Consider the following 24,757-nt stretch of genomic DNA (forward strand, 5'->3'; position numbering starts at 1 on the left):
TGTTCCGTTTAAGAAAGCCGTCTTCGCATCGAGATGCTTTACTTTGCAGTTTTGTTCACCGGCAATGGAGAGGAGCACTCGAAGTGTACTGTGTCGAACAACTGGTGCGAAGATCTCGTTATAATCGGTTCCGTATTTTTGCGAGAATCCCTGTGCCACCAATCTGGCCTTGAATCGATCTGGTCTTCCGTCTGAGTGTCTCTTTAGCTTGTAAACCCATTTGCAGCCAATCAATTTTCTTCCCGGCGGTACTTTCTGCAGTTCCCAGGTTCCGTTATCGTTAAGAGATGCAATTTCGTCCTTCATTGCTTGGCTCCATGCGTGGGCATTTGGGCTTGACAGCGCTTCCTCTCGATTTATCGGTTCTTTTCTCTCGTGAGCTGCGTTTGCCTGTGGAACATATCTATCCGGCGGAATCCCTCTGGTTGCTCGCGTGAGTTTTCTCGGTCTTGCACTATTTTCTTCGCTTACGTTGTCGTCTCCGACGTGCTCGTCGTGATTATCATCTGGGTCGAAGAACGTCTCCTCTTCGCTGTCCGAAATGACGACAACGCTTGTTTCGTTCGAATCTTCGGTGTTGCTCGCCGGCCGTTGTGCTCCGTGCGTACCTATTTCCGATGAATTCGCTGATTCTGTAGACAATCCTCCGCTTGACAGATTTATCGTAGCTTCGCTAGGGTTCCGGGTGTTCTCTACGAACGTGACGTCCCTGCTTATAATCACCTTATTCGTCTCGCGATCGAGAAGTCTGTAAGCCTTCGATTCCTGTAAATAACCAACGAACATGTATTCTTGTGCTTTTTTATCGAGTTTTCTTCGCATTTCTTTCGGCACATGAGCGTATGCTTTGCACCCAAATGGGCGTAGGTTACTTACATCGGGGATATTCCCATTCCACAACTCGTAAGGGGTTCGGCTTCGGCATCTCGTCGGCAATCTGTTTTGTACGTAGTTGGCAGTGATAACCGCCTCGCCCCAGTAGAGGTTAGGAAGCTTGGCATCGTTGAGCATGCTCCTTGCAGCCTCCATCAGCGTCCTGTTCTTCCTCTCGGCCACGCCATTCTGCTGCGGTGAGTAAGGGGCAGTCAACTGCATTTAAATTCCCTCTTCGCGCAAATAATCCTTCAATTGATTAGACAAATACTCTCGTCCTCGGTCGGTTCTGATGACTTGAGGCTTCCTGTTGAATTTCGTTTTTGCGTATTCAATAAAATCCTTCAGCACTTGTGTTGCTTCAGATTTTTCTTTTAATAAAACGACTTTAGAATATCGACTGTAATCGTCTATTAGAGTCATTGCATACCTTCTTTTTCCGGGCGTCATCGTTTGCATCGGGCCACAAAGATCTGAGTGGATAATCCGTAATGGTTCGCTCGTCGTGCTCGTTGATTCTTTCGGAAATGGTTTACGTGCCATTTTTCCCCTTATGCAGCTTTCGCAGTACTCTTTTATTCCGCATTCGCGTAATTTTATACCTTCAGCGAGTCCCTCTCTTGCCAGCTTTCGAATTGTTTCCGCGTCGCGATGTCCGAATCTTCGATGCCATAAGTGTATACAATCGGCTGTGTGACCTTGGACGCACACGCGGGCCTGATGAGGAACTTTCAGCTCATACATGTCGTCGCGCGCGATGCCTACCGCGAGTTCCACGCGATCGCGCAACACTACCAGCGACCCTTCTCCCACTACAAAGGTATATCCTTCCTTGTCTAGTGCACGAACTGAAATTAATCCTGACGCGAAATTGGGAACGTAGAGTACGTTTTTTAATTCCAAATCCGTCTCTACGCCGGCTCGATTCGAGCATTTGACAGTACCGCTCCCAATCCCGCAGACTTTGCTATATTGCTCATTCGCGACGCGCACTTCTGACCGATAATTCGTGTCGAGTGTAGAGAAAAAACCGATGTCGTTTGTCATATGTTTCGTCGCCCCTGAGTCGATAAACCACATTGATTTTAAACACGATACTTTGCTTGTATCCGCGCAAAATGCGGCGTCTGGGTACGACTCCGTTTCGCTATCGCTCTCGTTCTTACGCGACGTGGCGACGTTAGCTTTCTCTTTGTTCGTTGCGACGTTGGCTTTCTCTTTGTTCGACTTCCAACGTTGAAATTTCCGACAGTCTTTCTTCGAATGCTCCGGTTTGTGACAAAAGAAACATGCGAAGTCCGCAGAGCCGCTCGAACGTTCCCCGGTGTTTACTTTTAGCGCCGAGTCCGGAGTTTCGGCCGAAAGTCCCGCGAGCCCCTTACGTCTCTTGTGTTCCCCGATGAGCTTACCCGTCACGAGCGAGAGAGTGAGATCGTTTTCGGATCGTGTTTCCAGCGCTGTAATTAACGTGCTGTACGAGTCCGGCAAGCTACACAATAACATTGCGATGACGAGTTTGTCTTAAAGATTTTTTCCCAATGCCGCTAGCTTATCCACTAAACATTGCATTTTTCCGATGTGCTCTTCCATATCACCGTCTTCTTTCAGCCGCATGTTGCAAATCTCTTTCAGTAAAAATATCTTACTCGTGAGAGTTGATTTTTTGTGATATTCTTTCAGCGCGTTCCACACGTCTTTTGCAGTCGTCTTTGACTTTAAAACAACCTAGCTTCCGAAGCGCGGATCTAGCTCGCGGCTGGTCAGGGTTCGGAGTAGGCGCGGAGGAAGACACAAGACTCGGTTGAAATGAAACGTAACAAGTTTATTCTATAAAGCGTAACTAAATATACAGTAAAAGCGCGGGTGCGCCGGAATTAGGCACCGAGAGCGCGGGTGCGTCGGAGGTATGTACAGAGATCGCGGGAGTCGACGGTATATACAGAGATCGCGGAAGTCGACTATATATATACGGAGATCGCGGAAGTCGGCGATATATACAGAGATCGCGGGCGTCGCGGATGCGGATACGGTACCGGCGATACGCGGGGATTGCGGAGTTCGGAGCGGTGTACAGAGATCGCGGGAGTCGACGGTATATACAGAGATCGCGGAAGTCGGCGATATATACAGAGATCGCGGGCGTCGCGGATGCGGATACGGCGACGGCGATACGCAGAGGCCGCGGAATTGACGATATATACGGAGATCGCGGAAGTGCGAGCTTGGCCAGCGGCGGCGGTAAGCGCACGCGATGCAGGACCGCGCGGGATTGAGCGGCTAAGACCCTTAGCAGATGTAGAGATGACTCTCTACATCCGGACGTCTCGGAATACGCGGGCGGGAAGCGGTACCGGGTGGCCAAGACCCTTGGCGAGTAAGAGAAGAGCTCTCTTACCCTGGTTCACTCCGGTATCACAGGTCCTCGGAAGGAAGATCGAGTCAACCGCCTAGATTCGTCACTTGGCAGAGCCAGAGATGCCTCTCTAACTCCTGGTCGTTTCGAGTTTTGGATTGCGGGATCCGTGAGCAGCGGAGAACAGGTCGGATTGGTTTGCTGGCTCACGGCGGAATCTAAATGTTGCTAAAAATTCGCCGGTTTATATACCCGCGGCGATGTGTGTCGGTGTGACGGGGGTATACGCGACGGCAATCGCGAGCGCCGGGATGGAGCGGCGGAGCGTTCGGAAAATACGGCGTCCCGACGCCGCGATTGCGTTCGGCGGCTTTCGGCCGTTTTCGGCACCGCTCGGCGCTCCGAGTCGGTTGCCGCGGTAAGTCCGTTCGCGGACTTATACGCGAGATAATATGTTTAAAAAAGGGCACACCGTGCCTTGTCTCGCCCGGCGGGTGTTCGGCCGGGCGGCATCCGGCTGATGTTCGCCGGGAACAATGTGTTTCGGGGCGCATCGTTACAACTTTATGTGCGCGATCTGTCCGTCTTCAACCAGTAGACTTATCGTAGCTTGAGCCTTCCCGTCTTTTTTCTTCCACTTCGCGAGTTCTGCTTCTGCTGTTGGGGCAGCATCTACCACCGTTTCCCATAAATCTTCCTTTATCAAGAGCATCTTCATCCGATATTTCCATACCTGGTAGTTATCGTTGTTCAGTTTCGTTATCGAGATATTTGCCGTTGACGTGCCTTCCGTCATGATTGTTCTTAATTCACAGTTGTTAATTCGCTTAATTCACTTCTTAAATGTTCACACACACCACTGGGCCCATAACCTGGGTGACCTGCAGTGCTATCTCGGAATTCAGATACGAAGAGACGAAAGAGGAAACTTTTACATCAGTCAGCCGGACTATATTAAGAAAGTCCTCGGATACGGCAACATATTAGAAGCAAAAGGGTCAAATATCCCAATGGACACCGGATACTGGAAACTTCGACAAGACTCACCAATAATCAATAGCGACTCTTACCGAAAAATGATAGGAGCATTGCTATATGTCGCAGTCAACACAAGACCTGATATTGCAGCACCCATCGCAATTTTGGGTCAACACGTCGAAGCACCGAAAAGAGTTGACTGGGTCGAAGTGAAACGCGTCGCAAGATACCTTAAAGAAACTCTGCGAGAACGTCGGCCTGAAGAAATGGAATTAAAAAACCAATCGAACATCGTTGAGGGGAAATATTGAAATAAATCAACGATGCCACTCTGTTCTGGCAGACACACATACACACTGTAAACACACGTTGACACACACATACACACACATTCACAATACGCCTGTAAACGAAATCGGCCGGAGACCTTCAGTCTCGCCCGGCATAATAAACAGTACGGACGTATAACGAACAGGCTCACTTGTCTTATTTCACTCCGTTCCCGCGCACACATCTATTTATCACTGGCTATATTTTCAACAATATTGATATGACATAATTAATGGATCACGATAATTCCTAACCGATCACAGACCCGACAAATACGGCATTGGCATTGTGGCACAGGCTGTCAAGTTGAGACTACTCTATTTTGAATTTTGTGATATAGACCGAAAGAGGCGTGTGCAATGGTCATGTCGATGTTTATAACGACTCTCCTTGTCGCACCATTCAAAGAGGTGTTTTGCGATCAGAGCTTAACGGAGAATGTGTATGAGGAAATTTTTTATCATCTTTTCTTTTTATTCTATTTCATAAGCCTTCCGCTATTGTTTTGGAACGAGCCTTTGCTTTTTCGCAAAACTTTTCTACGATATTTACGTTTTACGATTTTACTACCTTTTAGGTCTACTCTTACAATTTTACATCACGCGCGCGCGGTATATTCTCTATTTGTACTACATTTATTATAACGTACAATTACAATTGCGCGATACTTTACGCGAGTAATGTATTATATTAGGTAGAGAAGAGCGCATCTAGAACGAATTGGGACACGGAGCTTGCGTTACAAACTCGACTCGCTACATTTGCAGCCTCCGAGTCGTGAAACGGTTTCGCAACGACGGGAACGCCCTACGTGCGGTACGGATATCATTAGAAATCCTTAAAAAAAGAAAAGAAAAGAAGTATTAGCCTCTGTATCTATTGGGGTGTTCGCAGATAGCCCAAAGTACATATCGTTGCAATGTACTAAGTATTCCACCAAAGTCTTTTCAGTTTCAGAGTCCATAACCTACATTTGAAATTAAGACGTTGCATGAATATAAACTTTGCTGAACAGAGTGCATGCTTTTAAAAATTAATAATCGTTAAGTACTCACCGAGATATATCCTTTATGTAGTACGACCACGTCATCCAAGTTTTCTATCTCATCTTTGTTCTTCTTCAACCAGTCGTTCAACGTGGTTCTCCGGACATCGAATTGTTTTGCGGCTGCGGAAACGCTCATTTTATCTTTTCTCACCGCAAGAACTGCCTTCTTGAGTTGCTCCTTGTCGACGGGAGTCGTTTTGCGACGAAACGTGCGTACCATTTCCCTCCTATACAAACTGACAAGCATGTGTTCAGCATGCATTACGCTTTATAATCACGTACTTTGAGATTTGGAGAGCAAATATTATTGCAGATATTACAAAATTTCCACGCGCAGAAAATTTCACTTTCACCTTCCGAAAACACGTTTGCCCTCGTAAAAATCATAACACGGCAGATAACCTGCCGAAACTCCGTTGGTCACATGGGTACCATAAGCAGCGTTTACAATGTTAATAGCGAGTTCGCACAATATACAGGTTCCGAGATATTTGATTTGACGCTTCAACCCCGGCGACGGTTAGGCCCCGGTCTCCCCTACTGTTTGTAAGATATACTCTTTATAAGACTAGTTAGAAGTGGATGCGTAACACTACAAAATGCATGATATCAGTACAAAATTACCTTAACAAAAAAGGTAAAAAAAAAGGCGCCAAGTACACGCGTGGTTGTTACCTCGAAAAAAACCAAGTGGTAGTATCATTAATTTTAAATTAAAAAATAAATAAAATCTTAAAACAACCTTCGTTCGAAACGCGGATCTAGCTCGCGGCTGGGCTGGGTTCGAAGGAGGTGCGGAGGAACGGACGCGCGGTGAGGTTCGGCAAAATGAAGTGTATCGTGGTTAACAACTAACGGGACAGAATTTATTATATAATGGACGGTCGCGATATTTACAGCGGATTGAGCGCACAGTGTAACAGTCGCGGTATGCACAACGGCGCGGTGAGCGCAGGACGCAGAGTCGGGGCGCACGCGGTGCGCGCGGGAGTGCACGCGGGTGGTGATCGTGACGGGCGATCGGCGTGTGACGGGTGGCGCGAGGTAAGGCGCGGGGCGCACGGGCGCGGGTACGGCGGCGAGATCGCTGCAATTCGGTGCGTTCGGTGGCAGGCGTATCCGGTGAGAAGCGCTCGGTGGAGGCAGAGAAGCGCTCTGCCCCCGTTCGGATACTTCGTGCGCAAGGACGCCGGTCGGGTACCGAGAAGCGCTCGGGGAAGATAGAGTATGCCAGAGGCTCTCTACCTCCGTTCTGACTAGCGGGCGCGGGGTGTAGGAGCGCCGGTCGTCTGACGAGAATCGCTCGGCGAAGACAGAGAATGCCGGGGGCGCTCTACCTTCGTTCTGACTCGCGGGGGTGCGGTGGAAGAAAGCCGGCCGTCGATCGAGAATCACTCGGCGAAGACAGAGAATGCCGGAGGCGCTCTACCCTCGTTCTGACGTGCGGGCGCGGTGTGGAAGAAAGCTTGTCGTCTCTCGAGAATCGCTCGGCGAAGACAGAGAATGCCGGAGGCGCTCTACCCTCGTTCTGACTTGCTAGAAAGATGCGGGAGTTCAGGATCGGTGCGGTCGGTCGGAGCGGTGATCAGGAAATCGCATTTAGCGTTAAAAACGCTCGTCTTTTATACCCGGCGCGGCGGCGTTCCGCCGTGGCGGGGGTAGCGACGGCGATCGCGAGCGCCGGGATGGTGCGGCGGAACGGTCGGAAAATACGGCGTCCCGACGCCGCGATCGCGTTCGGCGGTTTTCGGTTGCGGTCGGCACCGCTCGGCGCGTTGAGACGGTTGCCGCGGCAAGCCCGTTCGCGGGCTTCCTAACGTTATATGCTAGCGTTTAAAATGTGGGCACACGTGCCCTGTCTTCGCCCTGCGGGTGGTCGGCCGGGCGGTCTCGGCGGGATGTTATGCCGGAAAGATGCATATTTGGGGGTGAATCGTTACAATCTATTCTAACCTAGGTGGTAGTAGCTTTAATTTTTCTTAACAAAATTATTATATTACAAAATTGTTACTTTATTCAATCCAAGTGATATCTACCTCAAAAAACTTAAATAACAAGTGGTATCTATTTAAAAAAAATATGTGAAATCTTTTAATACTGCGCCAATTACAAAGTGAGAATATATATAGGTATATATATATACATATATACCTTAACAAATTATTATTATATCACAAATGTGCGTTACCAAACTCAATCCAAGTGATACCTACCAACCTAAGTGGTAGTAACCTTATTTCTCCTTAACAAAATTATATCACAAAATTGCGTTACCTAACTCAACCTAGTGATATGTTATTTCAAAAAAATATATGAAATCTTTAAATTACGCCAACTACAAAGAGAATATATATATTGCTTTGAAAAATAATTGTAGTGCAACTACTCTTAAAAAATAAAACAAAATTGTGTTACCTAACTTAACCCAAGTGGTATGTATCTTTGTATTCCTAATAAGGGTTTTTCTATCAACCCAAGTGGTAGTAGTTTTAATTCTTCTTGATAAAATTATAATATTACAAAGAATCATTTTAATCACAAAAAATTAAAGAGGTAACATTATAAAATAAAAATATTTAACTAAAATAAAATAAATAAATTTTTCTTGTAAAAAACTTGGCGCTGCTTTTTTAAAGTCAATCCAGACAAATTTGCATAGCGCATAAACATAAGCGTAAGAAATTGATTGGTTCATATACAGGGTGTCCCATTTTAACTTGGACAGCAAAATATCTCAAAAACTAAGCTCCACATACAAAAATGTTTCAGACAAAAGTTGTATGGTTTCAAGGGGGACATAAGATGGTACCATTGGTTTGACCTTGGATGGTCGTTTAAAGCTCACGTAAACGACACCTTTAATTTCTTAAATGGAAACCCCTATTTTTCAATGCATATTCTTGTAGCTAATCTCGAGAGCTTTTCAAAACACTATAATAAAGTATTTTTTCATTAAGAACTTTTGGAATTATGAGGCTTGAAAGTTCTAGTATTTTGACATAAATTACAAAATATCTTGTAAAACATTAAGTTTTCGGTAATGTTACCTTAATACTTTTATGCACAGAATAATGAGACGAATCAATTGGTATGAAAAAAAGACATAGTTGCTTTTAAGAAAAAGTATGCAGATGCGTGTTGCAAATTACATATTTTTTCTTAAAGGAACTGTGCCTTTTTTCATACCAATTGATTCGTCTCATTATTCTGTGCATAAAAGTATTAAGGTAACATTACCGAAAACTTAATGTTTTACAAGATATTTTGTAATTTATGTCAAAATACTAGAACTTTCAAGCCTCATAATTCCAAAAGTTCTTAATGAAAAAATACTTTATTATAGTGTTTTGAAAAGCTCTCGAGATTAGCTACAAGAATATGCATTGAAAAATAGGGGTTTCCATTTAAGAAATTAAAGGTGTCGTTTATGTGAGCTTTAAACGACCATCCAAGGTCAAACCAATGGTACCATCTTATGTCCCCCTTGAAACCATACAACTTTTATCTGAAACATTTTTGTATGTGGAGCTTAGTTTTTGAGATATTTTGCTGTCCAAGTTAAAATGGGACACCCTGTATATGTGCAAAAGGAAATAGACCAATCCATCTCTTTATGCATATGCTTATGCACCTATGCAAGTTTGTCTGGATACACCTTAAAAAAGCAGCGCCAAGTTTTTTACAAGAAAAATTTATTTATTTTATTTTAATTAAATATTTTTATTTTATAATGTTACCTCTTTAATTTTTTGTGATTAAAATGATTCTTTGTAATATTATAATTTTATCAAGAAGAATTAAAACTACTACCACTTGGGTTGATAGAAAGACCCTTATTAGGAATACAAAGATACATACCACTTGGGTTAAGTTAGGTAACACAATTTTGTTTTATTTTTTAAGAGTAGTTGCACTACAATTATTTTTCAATGCAATATATATATTCTCTTTGTAGTTGGCGTAATTTAAAGATTTCATATATTTTTTTGAAATAACATATCACTAGGTTGAGTTAGGTAACGCAATTTTGTGATATAATTTTGTTAAGTTAGGAATACAAAGATACATACCACTTGGGTTAAGTTAGGTAACACAATTTTGTTTTATTTTTTAAGAGTAGTTGCACTACAATTATTTTTCAAAGCAATATATATTCTCTTTGTAGTTGGCGTAATTTAAAGATTTCATATATTTTTTTGAAATAACATATCACTAGGTTGAGTTAGGTAACGCAATTTTGTGATATAATTTTGTTAAGGAGAAATAAGGCTACTACCACTTAGGTTGGTACGTATCACTTGGATTGAGTTTGGTAACGCAATTTTGTGATATAATAATAATTTTGTTAAGGTATATATGTATATATATATACCTATATATATTCTCTCTTTGTAATTGGCGCAGTATTAAAAGATTTCACATATTTTTTTTAAATAGATACCACTTGTTATTTAAGTTTTTTTGAGGTAGATATTACTTGGATTGAATAAAGTAACAATTTTGTAATATAATAATTTTGTTAAAAAAATTAAAGCTACTACCACTTAGGTTAGAATAGATTTTATTTATTTTTTAATTTAAAATTAATGATACTACCACTTGGTTTTTTTCGAGGTAAAAACCACGCGTGTACTTGGCGCCTTTTTTTTACCTTTTTTGAAAAAGGTAATTTTGTACTGTATAACTTACCACAAAAATGACAAAATGTGTACTTTAGCGGACCTAGGTTTAATTCCTCCGTGACTTTGCTCATTAGGACAGAATGCCGAATTTTCAAATATATCTATAATTCTGTACGCTGTTCTCCGACAAACTCGAAAATTGCATTTAAACTGGAACACCAATATAAACATTTGTTTCTAGTTACCGGTTTACAAGCAATGTATATAATTTACAATAAAAACTTACCTCGTTCTCAGAAAAATTATGTACTACCCCTAAAAAGTTTTGTATTTTTGGGATAATACGTTTTTCGTGAAGTAAATAGTCGTCATCATCACTACTAGATGATGACGAGAGAAAATCGAGTAGTATTTGCATACTTTGCTCGTTCAAATCACCTACACCAATTCGCGCCGCCATATTTTGCACGCAACCGACACCGTCTCTCCGAGCTCGTGCCAGATTTCTGCATGAAAGTGCGGAAATTCGGCACTAGATTTACCAATGAAACAGAGCGCACGATCTTCGTGCGCACTAAAATCCCCAATGAAACGCACAGTCCGCGGTTAGTGCGCACTCAGTGCGCACCAGTTCTGCCAATGAAAAGCGCTATAAGTGAAATGTCAGGAACTTCGCTCGCATTCTCAGCTATTCACGCAATGTCGAGGACGAACATTGCTATCTCTTAAAGAATGAAGACCAATAAATGATTAATTAATCATGTAGAACGTTTCGAAGCTCGATTCTTTTTCGCGTCATATATAATATTCTTTGCAAAAAGTTGCTCGAAGCGTTTGGCGGAGATCGGCCGTGTGCCGTAGGTCGCGATGATGCAAAACAGCATCACAACGCGCATCATTAGAGAGCAAACATCAAATTGTCGATTGACGATTATCCGCGGACGTGCGACAATCACATTTGCGGCACGATTTCCGGGCGGTACAACGACACACTGATTGCGGTATTGCGTCAAGTGCGGGCCGGATATCGGGGGGAGGGCGAGGGTAATCTCGTCCAGTCTCGCTGTAAAACAATTAGCCCGCTCGTCCGATATGTGGCATCGTCGCGTTAAGCGCGGTCTGCACAGAGTCGACGATCTCTGCCGGCTCCGCCGTGGCGAATACAATGCGACGCACAATCTCGACGTGTTCGGCCGCCGCGCAAAGTCGCGCGGTCGATTTGACGGCGTTCGCGCCACGCCGGTATAGCACGTCGTCGACGGAATTACGCGCGTGTCGCGTCGCTGCATACGTAATCGGGCGTTGCGTCGCGTCGCGTTACCCCCTAGCCCTAATGCATATTCGCTCATCATCGATCCTGCGATTTTCATCGGGCGCCGCGCCACTTGACAAGAAAACCTTTTTCCACCGTTAGAAACAACGGGGTAGAGCAGGGTAGAGACACACGCGGGGAGATCGTCTGATCGATTTTCGAAATACACGGCTCCTTGACGTGTGTATCTTTCCCTCTTTTGCCAAAATTGTAATAATCTCTATTGTGCATGGAATGTCGAGACGTCGGAAGAAAGTTGATATGTTACATAAAGTTCAATATCCGAGTTACTTGTTTTATAAACGGGCTTTTGATTTTTTAAACTGTTTCTCTTGCAAAGGAAAAATATTTTTTAAATTAAGGAAAAACTCCGTTAACAGCCAGAACTGCATCTTGATTGCCTAATAATATTATTAGAATGAATCTTACGTGCAATTCTTCGCCTTAGCAAGCTTCGCGTCGTTACTTTCGGACTTAAAACGCAATCTCAACCATAGCTAGAACAGCACAATCGTATAATTAAATTGATAATCAATTTAATCACAATAACACAATCGTTATTAAATATATTTTTCATAAACGTGCGCGATATATACAATCGCAATGATTTCGACTAACAATTTAATTAGTATTCGCAAAGCCGATCAAGGGTGCGGCCGAGCGGAGAATCAATATTTTTCATTGCACAACAATTTAATAAATTAAAACGGCAACTAAATTCGCACGGAATTTTCGGGGCACGTCACCAAGTCGAACCTCCCTCCCAAATGGGGAACTCGCCCTCCACGACCACCGCTTTTCCAGGTGGATACGTGGAGGAAGAGGGGGTATCGGCGATACCGTGTGGGATTGCTAGATCCTCCATCGGGCGCCTCCCCAGGTGGCGGATCGGGGAATGCCTCCCAGATATGGGTGGTACCGAGGAAATGAAATACTCGGGGCGGACCAAAAATCTAGCACTGATGAAAGGCAGCAGTTTCATCAGAATCAGGCTGTAGCGCGGGAGCGGTAGAGTACTAAACACCGGAAGGCGTCTAGCAATAGTGAGCGAACCCGGCTTCTGCACTGCGGTATAGAAAAGGAACGGAACCCTTACTACACTATTTCTTCCAAAACATCTTAATGGCTGACGAAAACAATAAAAATTCGGCCCTCAGTCCGGAGCACCTCTTAAGTTAGGAACGGGTGCTAAGAATCTCCCCGTCGTCTACCACTAAGAATAATGAAAGTAAATGCAAGATCAAAATATATAACACCAAAATACGAATTGCCACCTGGAACGTACGCAGCTTATACATGGCAGGAAAACTGGCAAATGTCGAAGCAGAAATGTCCAGATTGAACATCGATATATTAGGACTCAGCGAAGTTAGATGGCCTGGATCCGGTATACAGAAAACAAGCAACGGTGTCATATACTACTCTGGAGGCTCAGATACCAACCATAGATATGGAACGGCCATCCTTGTAAATAATATAGTTGCTGAATCAGTTGCGGAGTTTATACCTTTAAATGACCGAGTTATGATGCTGAAACTGCAAACCTCGCACCGAGCACTGAATGTTATACAAGTGTATGCGCCAACAAATGACAAGACGGATGCAGAATGGAAAATTTCTACTCCAAAATAGAGGAAACTATGCGGCTCACAAAGAGAGGTGAGCTAACCATGGTCATTGGTGACTTCAATGCAAAAGTCGGATCTGGTGCAGAAGAGGACACCGTAGGACAGTATGGCATGGGTGAAAGAAATACTAGGGGAGATAGACTCGTCCAGTTTTGTGCCGAAAATAATCTCCTTATCACTAATACGTTCTTCAAACAACATCCTAGAAGATTATACACCTGGAAGTCTCCTGCTGATGTCAGAGGAAAAATCATAAGAAATCAAATTGATTTTATCCTAATAAGAACGGAGTTGAGGAAATATGTGCAAACAGTAAAAACATATCCTGGTGCAGATATTAACAGTGATCACAACCCAGTCGTCATGGACTTCCGTATGCGACGCCTTACAAAAGTCAAGAAGACTAGAACATCGCAAAAAATAGATATCAGACAGTTACAGAAACCAGACATGCAAACATACGTGAGTTCCAGACTCGAGGATGAACTGAAAGAAATTCAGAGACCGGAACAAACCACAGTGGAAATAGAAAGAACCTGGGATAAGATAAAGACCACCATAACGGAGATACAGGTTCAGGACATCGGATTCCCCGAGGTAGGAAGGAAAAAGGAGTGAATGACCACGGAAATTTTGGAACTCATGACCGAAAGAAGGATACAAAAGCCAAATCCTCTGCTATACAAAGAAATCAATAGAAAGATCCGGAGAAAATGCAGAGAGGCAAAGGAACAGTGGATGTCTGAGAAATGCAAGAAAATCGAAGTACTTCAAGAAAAACATGACGCGTTCAATGTGCACAAAAAAATAAGGGAAATGACAAATCGTGCCCGAAAACATCAAGTTCTAACCCTACGGGATGCTAACAACGAAATAATCACGGTAGTGGAAGCAAAACTGCAAGTATGGAAGAGATACGTGGAGGAGCTCTTTGATGACGATAGACCAAATACGCCGCCGCAAGTAGACAAAAACATAAATGAGAGCGGTCCAGAAATTACCAAGGACGAGGTTGTCCACGCAATAAAAGCTCAAAAGAACGGAAAAGCCACTGGCCCAGACAACGTATATGCTAAAGTCATCAAATTGATAGCCGACCGAGAAGGAAAGGGACTGGATCTACTGATCGCACTTTTCAATGCGATTTATAGATCAGGTAATATCCCTGCCGACTGGTTAAAATCGACATTCATTACTCTTCCAAAAAAGACTCAGGCCTCACGCTGTGATGACTATCGCATGATTAGTCTCATGTCCCATGTTCTAAAAATATTCCTTAGAATAATTCACACCCGGATCTTCAAGAAATGCGAATACCAGCTGGATGAAACCCAATTCGGATTCAGGAATGGTCTTGGCACCCGCGAAGCATTGTTCTCCTTGAACGTACTAACACAAAGATGCAGGGACATGAACATCAATGTATTTGCATGCTTCATTGACTATAGAAAAGCATTCGACTGCGTCAAACATCATAAGATGATAGAGATCCTCAGAGCGACTGGGATCGACAGTGAAGAAATACGCTTAATCTCAAACCTCTACTGGCAACAAACCGCAGAAGTTAGACTGGAATCAGCAACGTCGGAAACAACTCTCATCAAGAAAGGAGTGCGGCAAGGATGTGTCTTATCACTACTACTATTCAATATATACTCGGAGGCTATTTTTAAGAAAGCTCTAGGGGGAGTTACTGGTGGAATTAGGATTAATGGCAGGACGATTAATAATATCAGATATGCGGACGATACCGTTGTGTTAGCAGAGAACATGCAAGACTTGCAAAACATGATAGACCGCATAGTTCGACACAGTGAAAGCTTTGGCCTCTTCATGAATACTACGAAAACCAAAACCATGGTTTTCTCAAAGACACATGTGCATGCACATCTGATTATTAAGGGGCAACTGTGGAACAAGTCTCGTCCTTCAAATATCTTGGAACCATCATGACCAGTCTATATGACCCTAAGAAGGAGATCAGATCAAGAATCGAGCAGGCTAGAAGAACATTTATGAGTATGAAGACGTTCTTCACGAGATCGGATCTAAGCTTGAATCTCAGGGTCCGTATGATCAGGTGCTACATATTCTCTACCCCGTTATACGGTTGCGAAAGCTGGACTCTTGACCCAAGTACGGAAAGGAAAATAGATGCTTTCGGAATGTATCTGTACCGTCGTATGTTGCGTATATCATGGGTAAACAAAATAACCAATGAGGAAGTCCTCAGCCGTATGCAGAAACAGAAGGAACTCATGTTGGCAATCAGGGAGAGAAAGACGAGATATATAGGACACCTGATGCGAGGAGAAAGATAAGAACTCCTGCGACTGATCATCCAAGGCAAGATTTAGGGGAAGAGATCCATCGGCAGGCGCCAAAATTCCTGGCTGAAAGACATCAGAAGATGGTTTGGTTGTACCTCGGTGGACATCTTTCGCATGGCAGTATCTAAAACTATGTTGGCCATTTGGATCGCCAACCTTCGAAAGGAGATGGCGTCATAAGAAGAAGAAGAAATTCGCACGGATAAAACAACGGTCTAATACATACATTGACACAACAAATCTCCGCCCATTCGGATAGCATCCGTTCCCACAACCTGGTGTGTTTCAATCAGCCGCGTGAGTCCGGAGCAACATTATCAATCTGAACGCGAAACGCGCGTAAATAAAGTCCGGCGAAAACGTCAACGGGACAACCGGCCGCGGAAGTACAGCATGTTGCAAAACTGCGTTTTACAAATTTGCGCCCCTTCCGTTGTCGACAGGCTCTGCCGGGTCCCGGGGGACCGAAGAACCGGAAGCGGCGAGCAATGGCGAAGAGGCGCGCCGGTAGTGGCATTATTGCGCAATTAACGAGGGGCAAAACGTGCTATGACGAGGGGGTAGAACTCGCGAAAACCGGCCAATAATTATAACACGACTTCGCGGAGCGGTTTTATTGTCCCAATTCGACGGACAGAGGTGACGGGCAACAGGCACGAGATGGAAGAGGGGTCGGACGGGGGGGGGAAGGGCAGTATCGCGCTTTATGGATAATGCTGCGTTTGAGAGGTCATGTGAGCCTGACGTTCCAGCATGTCAACAGCAACTATGCATCATCGCATGGTGTTAGAAGACAGGTGTAACATTGCGCATAATGGCGGCCGGAGAATACGACAGCCAATCAAATGTATATCCAAAATGTGGCGCCACATTTAAATACAGCATTAGTCACAGTTTGTGACAAAAATGCAAACAAAAATAAAAAATTTGTAAATATAATACGAAACCTCACGAATTAATAAAAAAAAATATAATACATAATATACTAATGATAAAAAAACAATCTCTACATTAATAAGTAAAAGAAGATTAAATATTGCAAATAAGGAATTAGAAAACACTATTAATAAGGAAGTATACAAAAATGATTACTCGTATTGCAAACTGTAAGAACAATATTCCTGGCACAATGTTATATTTAAAATCGTCTTAAGTTTATTATAGAATGCTATAATAAAATAGCCTTTGCAGCATTTTAAGATAAGCTTTTCTGTAATCTGAAATCTAAGATTGAACTATGAGCACCGTTCTAAGTTGTAGAGACGTGTAATTGATTGTAATATAAAAGAAAGTGTAGGAGTGATATTATATTAAAACAATTATAAATAAAGGAATGCAATTCTTTCAGAACATGTTTTTATTTTACATTTTTTACATTTTCCTTATTCCAGGCCAAACACTGAACCGATCAATCTAATTTTGCAGCGTTGATGCACGGTAATGGAAATTTTTTTACATTTCTTAAAAACCTGTAAGCTTTTGGACTTAATGATCTTAACGAAATGGCTGATGTAATATCTTCAGCTGACCATTTGACATGACCCCTTGTCGATGACATTAACATTTTAAACTGGCCAGGTGTAAATACCTTACGCAGAGCATCAATGGCTATTGTTTCCGCCTCTTTATGCCTATCCTTTGCATTTTTTCAACTTCTGTTTGCAACTGTGTAACTTGTATACTTAAACCTTGATTTTTTTCTTCTAAGAATTCTTTTTCTTCTAAAAGATTTTATTTTTGTTTAGGAGTTCTTGGTTCCGTTTCTCTGCATTTCCTAATTGCATCAATAACGTTTCGACATCAAGATTTGCATTATTGCCAATCTCTTGCATTCTGTAAAATACATAATAATACTTTTCATAACAATACATACTAACAAATTAAATATGATTCGAACCTATTAAATAATATATAATTTTAAAGAAACATTTAATTACATACATCTCTTGTTGCACCGCTTTTATTTTGCTCTTCCATACTTTGTACAGCTGCTTTATCTATATTTTTTGCAACTTCTTCCATATCTTGTATAGAATTTCCTTCCACATTCTTTACAGCTGATCCTTATTTTGTGTTTTGTTTGTTTCCACATTTATTAAAATTTCTTCTTGCGACAAACGCTGTTTCTATTGTGAGTATTGTACAAGTTCTGTGTATGTTAGAACAAATGACTTAACTCTGAAAGAATATTATAAGACATTAATTTCATTTGTACATTTATATATGGAGGGGTAAAACCACAGTGGTGTAAGTCAAATTTTTTTAAATATTTTTATCGTGTGCATAGATGCAATCTGTACAATATATAAATTGCATCTATGCACACGAGAAAATATTTTAAAAAATTTGACTTACACCACTGTGGTTTTTACCCCTCCATATATAGACACACAACACACACACACACACACACACACACACACACACACACACACACACACACACACACACAATTTTTTTTGTTGTCTTCTTTGGTCTGCGACATTATACCTTTTCGCTTTTTTTCTAGATTTAATGTTGGAACAGATCCCTGTTTTTTTTAACCTTAACACTTCTTTAGCTGGTTTATTTTGTAATCGTGGTTTTTTCTTCTCAAAAGCACCAAACAATTTTCATCAAAATGGATTGCGCATATCCTTGCTGTAAGCATATTATATCATAATATAACACACGTAATAATGACATTGTATTGGTTGGAAGTTAAAACATTAACTTAATTATCATTTTCTTTACATTAACTTACCCGAATCAACTTTCATATCCGTTTTTTTTCTTTGGCAGGCATTAAGCCATTGCTGACGAACAATGTTTCTTTAGGAAAAGTAAAATACTTAATTCTTTCGTCCCATTATGATTCGTACGATTCTTATAATTTTTTACACAGCACATTGGCATAGCTTGCTCCGCAAAAATAAAATATCTAATATCTAAACACAATATAACCTTTAACTATACTTCAAAATAATATGGGAGGGAGCCATATTGCTTTTGGCATCTTGGATAAAATTCTGATTAGGTCAAAGAAAATGACGACTGCGCATCCTCGAAACTGTTACACCTGTCTTCTAACACCATGGCATCATCGGATGTCTGCCGCACGTAAACGCCTGTCTCCTCTCCTCCCTTCGCGCGCCCCGTCCACCCCCTTTCGGCGCCCCCCTCTCCTGGATCGTTTCTGCTCTGACTCGACAGCCCTTCCGTCGACCGCCGAATCCTACCCCTCCGCCCCGTCATGACCGTGGTCAGATACCCTGCGAAAATAAGAAGCTTTATAAAGCGTTGACAACCGTTCAATGAGGGGTTTTTTGAGAGTTTATACGCTTTCAAACTTTATAAGAACGCTTACACAACGCCGTTGGGTTTTTCAAACGCTGTAGCGTTGTAATTTCCGATCTACGAACTCATCTACTGACAGTTCTAAACTCTCAATGAACTTCCGCAAACGCTCACTTCTCATTTCGCAGGGGGTATACGGGCTCGTTCATTATAAAGCAGCGACGGTCAGATGAACCCTCGTTAACCATGAATATCGATTTCGCCTCGTCCGAGTGCAAAGATCGAGTCACGGTGAGCCACGATCGTCGCGCTGTTCATCATGGCGCGCCGATCCCCGTTCATATAGGCAAGGGGCTCGATTATTTTTCCGCGCTCTCACTTCATCAATTGAACGTCAATAATCCTCGGGACCGTTTAATGTCTTCGTCTTCTCCTCGCCGCGGCAATTTTATGTCGACGTGACCGCCGGACGCGTAAATCCCGGGCGCAGCACATGCGTCACGCGGAAATGGACACTCGGGTCGGGTGGCGAGCCGTAGATCGACCCCCGGGTTGCACTTGACACTACATCGTCGTCGTCGTAATAACAATTCATTTTCGGCAGCGGCATGATTTCACCGGGAACGTAACCGCACTACGTACGTTGCTCAAGGGCGAGCGGTAACAGTGGCGCAGGACAGACGGCGGCGGTCCGAGGGACGGCGGGGGGACAGGGGGGGTATTAACGTGCGGTACTCGTGTACCGCGCTGCGAAATTACTTTAAATTATGGAGAACGGCCGAGAGAGAAAGAGATTGGGAAGTATGGCACGTTTCTCGCTGGCCGGCTGCACCCCCTCCGGCAGAAAGAGGAATTGGAGAGAAAAAAAAAAGAAACGTTAAAATGCTCTTTCCCTCTTATACTTCTTCTCCCATTTTAGTCTTCTCTTTCGCCTCTGCTACGAGGTACTCTATATCCCGCTACACACTCGTCGTTTTCAGCCGTTTTCTTCTTTCCTCCTTATAGTAGGGGAGCTAGCTCCATTTTTTCGTGATTATTTCGGTACTTATGAAACTTTTTGTGGTGATCAGAATGTTATTCAATGATCGAAGCTTCAGGGACTGACAAAAAAGTGGTCGCTTTGGGTGGTATAGCAACCCACTTGTGCAAAAAATTTTTTTTCAAGTCATTTCGGTATGTCAGTTATTTTGCACCACAATTCTTTGATATGTTCTATGACCATTTGCAAATTGACTGACAAAATAGTGGGTCGCTTGTGGGTGTAGGGCCGCCCAAAAATGTCATTTTTGTCCGGCCCTGCACGAGGGCGTCGTTGCGACTTATGAATTTTTTCCTCCTTTGAATTCACCATTGATGGTCATCAGGACTCATTTAAGTCTTATTGTCTTTTCATTATTCAAATAAATAATTAAAAATACATCGTAAACTGTAGCTAATATCTTTTTTTACGGTCATTATATATAATCAAAACAGAAAAAGTAATGAAAAATAGCATTGAATCATCATCATAAAAAAATAAATGAATAAACTAGGAATCTTTTTCTTCTTCTTCTTCTTCATCGTATTTGTCACAATCATTTAGGTCATCTTCATCCTCAGAAAGGTCGTCACTCGATTCTGTAACATATTTAAAAATCATGATATGATTGTTTGACTACTGATTTTTCTCTTTTTCGAAGAAAAAATTGACGCATACCTAGTTCACCTCCTCATCGTTATTCAGCGTCAGACGATAGCAAAGTGCGCATAAACTACGTCGTTTCGCTCGGTAACCGCACATGGTTTGCGTCCGTGCTAATGGTTCGTGTCCGAACTAGCCAGCTGGAGGGAATCTGCTGGCCGCGGCGGCCGCGCTCGGCTATGCGACGTTGCCACGATGCCACCATTTCAAGTATCGCGTACGGTGTCTCGCCGAGTGCCAAATCTCGAGTTGGCAAATCGACGATGCGCTACGTTACATTTATAAATATTTATAAATATTATATATATATATATAATTTATAAATATAAAAATTGTAAATAAAATGAAATATTTATTAACATAAAAATTAAAATTTGTTAACGTATATAATATATAGAAATCCCGATTTTTAGATTACTATTTTTATTAATTTAGGAAGGAAAGGATTTTTAGGAGTCAGGAACAGCTACGCATAAATAAAAATATTATATGTATATTAATTGTTATTTTATTTTAAAGTGAATTAAAAGAAGTACGTATTATATAAAAGTTATTTCGGATAATAATAAATATTAATTCCCCCGATTTTTTTTTCTTCTCCAGCTCCGCCTCTGGCTGGATTCGGGGAGCGCGCTATTAGCGCTATTTGCTTATTCTATCCTGTTTTACACCTGATGAGCGATAAAGATAGAACGATGCAATAGCGCTAATAGCGCGCTCCCGAACGCAGCCTCTGCCTCTACCTCTACCTTTCCTCTGCCTCTGCCTCTGCTCTGCCTCTGCTCTGCCTCTGCCTCTGCCTCTGCCTCTGCCTCTGCCTCTGCCTCTGCCTCTACCTCCCCTCGCATCGCGTTATATACCGCCCGCACCAACGAGCTTAACGTTTCAGGCTGTAACAAAAAATAAATATTTAAGTAAAATGACATTTTCGTGTATATACCCACTCGGCATGTAATATTTCAGAAACATTCTGCAAAATTCCATTTAAAATATTACACCTTTCATCAATATTTCAGAAATATTTCACGACCGTTTCTGCAACATTTCTGCAATGTTTCAATCGGCAAAATTATTTCAAATGCAACTTTGCTGAAAGATTTCGGCAATATTTCTGAAATATTTCTGAAATATATCTACGAAATATTGCAAAAACATTTCAGAAATATTTCAAATACATTTTACACTGAGAAAAATGTTTTGTATTAGCAAACAAAATTTTGTTACTGACGCAAAAAACTATTGTTGATATGTGAAAAAATGAAATCAAGAGACACGGTAGTGTCTCGCGCCAAGTACGCGCGAAGCGAGACGCACCGTGACTCTTTTACGCGAACGCACGAGTGCGAGTACCCGAGATTTTGAGATCTCAATAACGAGTGAACGGATCAATTTCTAAGTAGGCTTGATCGATAGCTTGGATTTGATTTATAAATAAGAGTCTTTATTTTTCCGTTACGTGCCCTACGAGCGAAGATATTGCGATGCAAAGTCCAAATGTGGAACATTTTATTTAAGAAACGTCCCGTCGGACAAAAATGGCGGCTGGTGTGTCACTTTCCCATTTTGACACGAGAGTGCACTCGTGCACTGTCGCAGTGCGTGACAGTTTTTTATAACCTAGAAAAGGATAAGTGTGTGAGCCGCAGGGAGAAGTGATCCGCGCAGTTCCTTAACTGGGCTTAACGAACCTACGGCATACCGAGTTCAATACATCGCGGACATAAGCACACAGTTACACGGACATTCATATATATACACAGTGTCATATAGCCCAAAGGTGGGGCTGAAGGCACTATAAAAAAATCCCTCATCCGAGGGATATAACCCTAAAAAAAAGTGTGTGCTAGTCGTGACGTTGCCGCGTCGTGACAGATAGTGAAATATATATAAGTATTACGTGGAGGAATTATCGTATAATTAAAGTTACTACGGAAGTAAAACGCTCGCGTAAACATAGTATACGTGACAGATAGTGTGTGTGTGTGTGTGTGTGTGTATTATGTTACTACGTTTATGCGAGTGTTACTTCTGTAGTAACTTACGATAATTCACTCGTTTACGCGGAGTAAATTATCGTAAGTTAACTACAAAATCCCGTTTACGCGAAGGAATTATCGTAAGTTACTACAGAAGTAACGTTCGCGTAAACGTAGTGTGGTGTGTGTGTGGTGTGTGTGTGTATTCATGTGAGGATATAGTCTTATTTAATAATATATATAATATTTTATTATATATTACCTATAATAATGAAAATTTTACTGTGGCGTACTGTGGTAAGATATACCTCAAAAAAATCTATTATATATACCTTAACAAAATTATTATTATATCACGAAATTGCGTTACCAAACTCAATCCAAGTGATATATATTTCAAAAATTATCTCACAAAATTGTCTCACAAAAATTGTCTCACAAAATTGTCTGATAAAAATTGTCTCACAAAATTGTCTCACAAAAATGTCTCACAAAATTGTCTCACAAAAATTTCTCACAAAATTATTAAATTACAAAATTGTTACTTTATTCAATCCAAGTGATATCTACCTCGAAAACCTAAATAACAAGTGGTATCTATTTAAAAAAAAATATGTGAAATCTTTTATACTGCGCCAATTACAAAGAGAGAATATATATATTATATATATCCTTAACAAAATTATTATTATATCACGAAATTGCGTTACCAAACTCAATCCAAGTGATATATATATATTCAAAAAAATATATGAAATCTTTCTTTAAATTACGCCAACTACAAAGAGAATATATATATTGCTTTGAAAAATAATTGTAGTGCAACTACTCTTAAAAAATAAAACAAAATTGTGTTACCTCAACCCAAGTGGTATGTATCTTTGTATTCCTGAGGATCTTTCTATCAACCCAAGTGTAGTAGTTTTAATTCTCCTTGATAAAATTATAATATTACAAAGAATCATTTAATCATTTAATCACAAAGAATTAAAGAGGTAACATTATAAAATAAAAAATTTAATTAAAATAAAATAAATAAATTTTTTCTTGTAAAAAACTTGGCGCTGCTTTTTTAAAGTCTATCCAGACAAATTTGCATCGCGCATAAACATAAGCGTAAGAAAATGATGGTTTAGATATATGTGCAAAAGGAAATAGACCTCTCTCTTTATGCATATGCTTATGCACCTATGCAAGTTTGTCTGGATAGACTTTTAACCCTTAAATGCACCCGGGGTCCAGCGGACCCAGATCCTTTACAATGATATATTTTAAATGTCCCCCAAAATGGAGCTCATGCTCCCATTGATGATAGTTGAGTGATTGACCTACCCGGTTGTACACTTAGCAGTACTCAGTTTATTTAATTTTTTAAATTTTTTATACTATGTTGAAATTGAAATTTTAATAATATAAGCATTTTATTCTCTTTCTAAGCCTTGAACAACATTGAAAATAATTTCATAACTAAATATAAAAAAATCAATGAGTAAGGAGACATTTTTCATGCTGGGGTCTTTTAGACCCCAGGTGTCATTTACGAGATTCTTGAGAGGTGTGGCATTTAGGGTTAAAAAAGCAGCGCCAAGTTTTTTACAAGAAAATTTATTTATTTTATTTTAATTAAATATTTTTATTTTATAATGTTACCTCTTTAATCTTTGTGATTAAAATGATTAAATGATTCTTTGTAATATTATAATTTTATCAAGGAGAATTAAAACTACTACCACTTGGGTTGATAGAAAGATCCTCAGGAATACAAAGATACATACCACTGGGTTGAGTTAGGTAACACAATTTTGTTTTATTTTTTAAGAGTAGTTGCACTACAATTATTTTTCAAAGCAATATATATATTCTCTTTGTAGTTGGCGTAATTTAAGAAAGATTTCATATATTTTTTTGAAATATATATATCACTTGGATTGAGTTTGGTAACGCAATTTCGTGATATAATAATAATTTTGTTAAGGTATAATATAATATATATATTCTCTCTTTGTAATTGGCGCAGTATTAAAAGATTTCACATATTTTTTTTTAAATAGATACCACTTGTTATTTAGTTTTTTCGAGGTAGATCACTTGGATTGAATAAAGTAACAATTTTGTAATTTAATAATTTTGTGAGACAATTTTTGTGAGACAATTTTGTGAGACAATTTTTGTGAGACAATTTTGTGAGACAATTTTTATCAGACAATTTGTGAGACAATTTTTGTGAGACAATTTTGTGAGATAATTTTTTGAAATATATATCACTTGGATTGAGTTTGGTAACGCAATTCGTGATATAATAATAATTTTGTTAAGGTATATATATAATTAGATTTTTTGAGGTATAATA

General features: G+C 41.0%; 1 protein-coding gene and 1 long non-coding RNA gene across 2 annotated transcripts; one reads left to right on the plus strand and one right to left on the minus strand.

Moving 5' to 3' along the window:
• The first annotated feature begins 12,812 nt into the window (after positions 1 to 12,812).
• Positions 12,813 to 13,148, plus strand: LOC139787123 (craniofacial development protein 2-like). The gene has a single exon (XM_071726214.1). It carries the CDS (start codon positions 12,813 to 12,815, stop codon positions 13,146 to 13,148), a length of 336 nt encoding a protein of 111 aa, XP_071582315.1.
• A 4,390-nt stretch (positions 13,149 to 17,538) lies between these two features.
• Positions 17,539 to 18,272, minus strand: LOC139787122 (uncharacterized). The gene is made up of 3 exons (XR_011722527.1): positions 18,218 to 18,272; positions 17,965 to 18,114; positions 17,539 to 17,652 (listed from the first exon to the last, which is right to left on the minus strand). It is a non-coding gene; the product is annotated as an uncharacterized lncRNA (long non-coding RNA).
• Between the last annotated feature and the right edge of the window lie 6,485 nt (positions 18,273 to 24,757).

Source organism: Temnothorax nylanderi, unplaced genomic scaffold (assembly GCF_030848795.1).
Source record: "Temnothorax nylanderi isolate EJ_2023f unplaced genomic scaffold, tnyl_v1.0 TNYL_tig1281_pilon, whole genome shotgun sequence".
Lineage (NCBI taxonomy): Eukaryota > Metazoa > Arthropoda > Insecta > Hymenoptera > Formicidae > Temnothorax > Temnothorax nylanderi.

Excerpts from the sequence above, each read along its gene's own strand:
- LOC139787123 (XM_071726214.1), top strand. The coding sequence starts at position 12,813 with ATGGCAGGAAAACTGGCAAATGTCGAAGCAGAAATGTCCAGATTGAAC.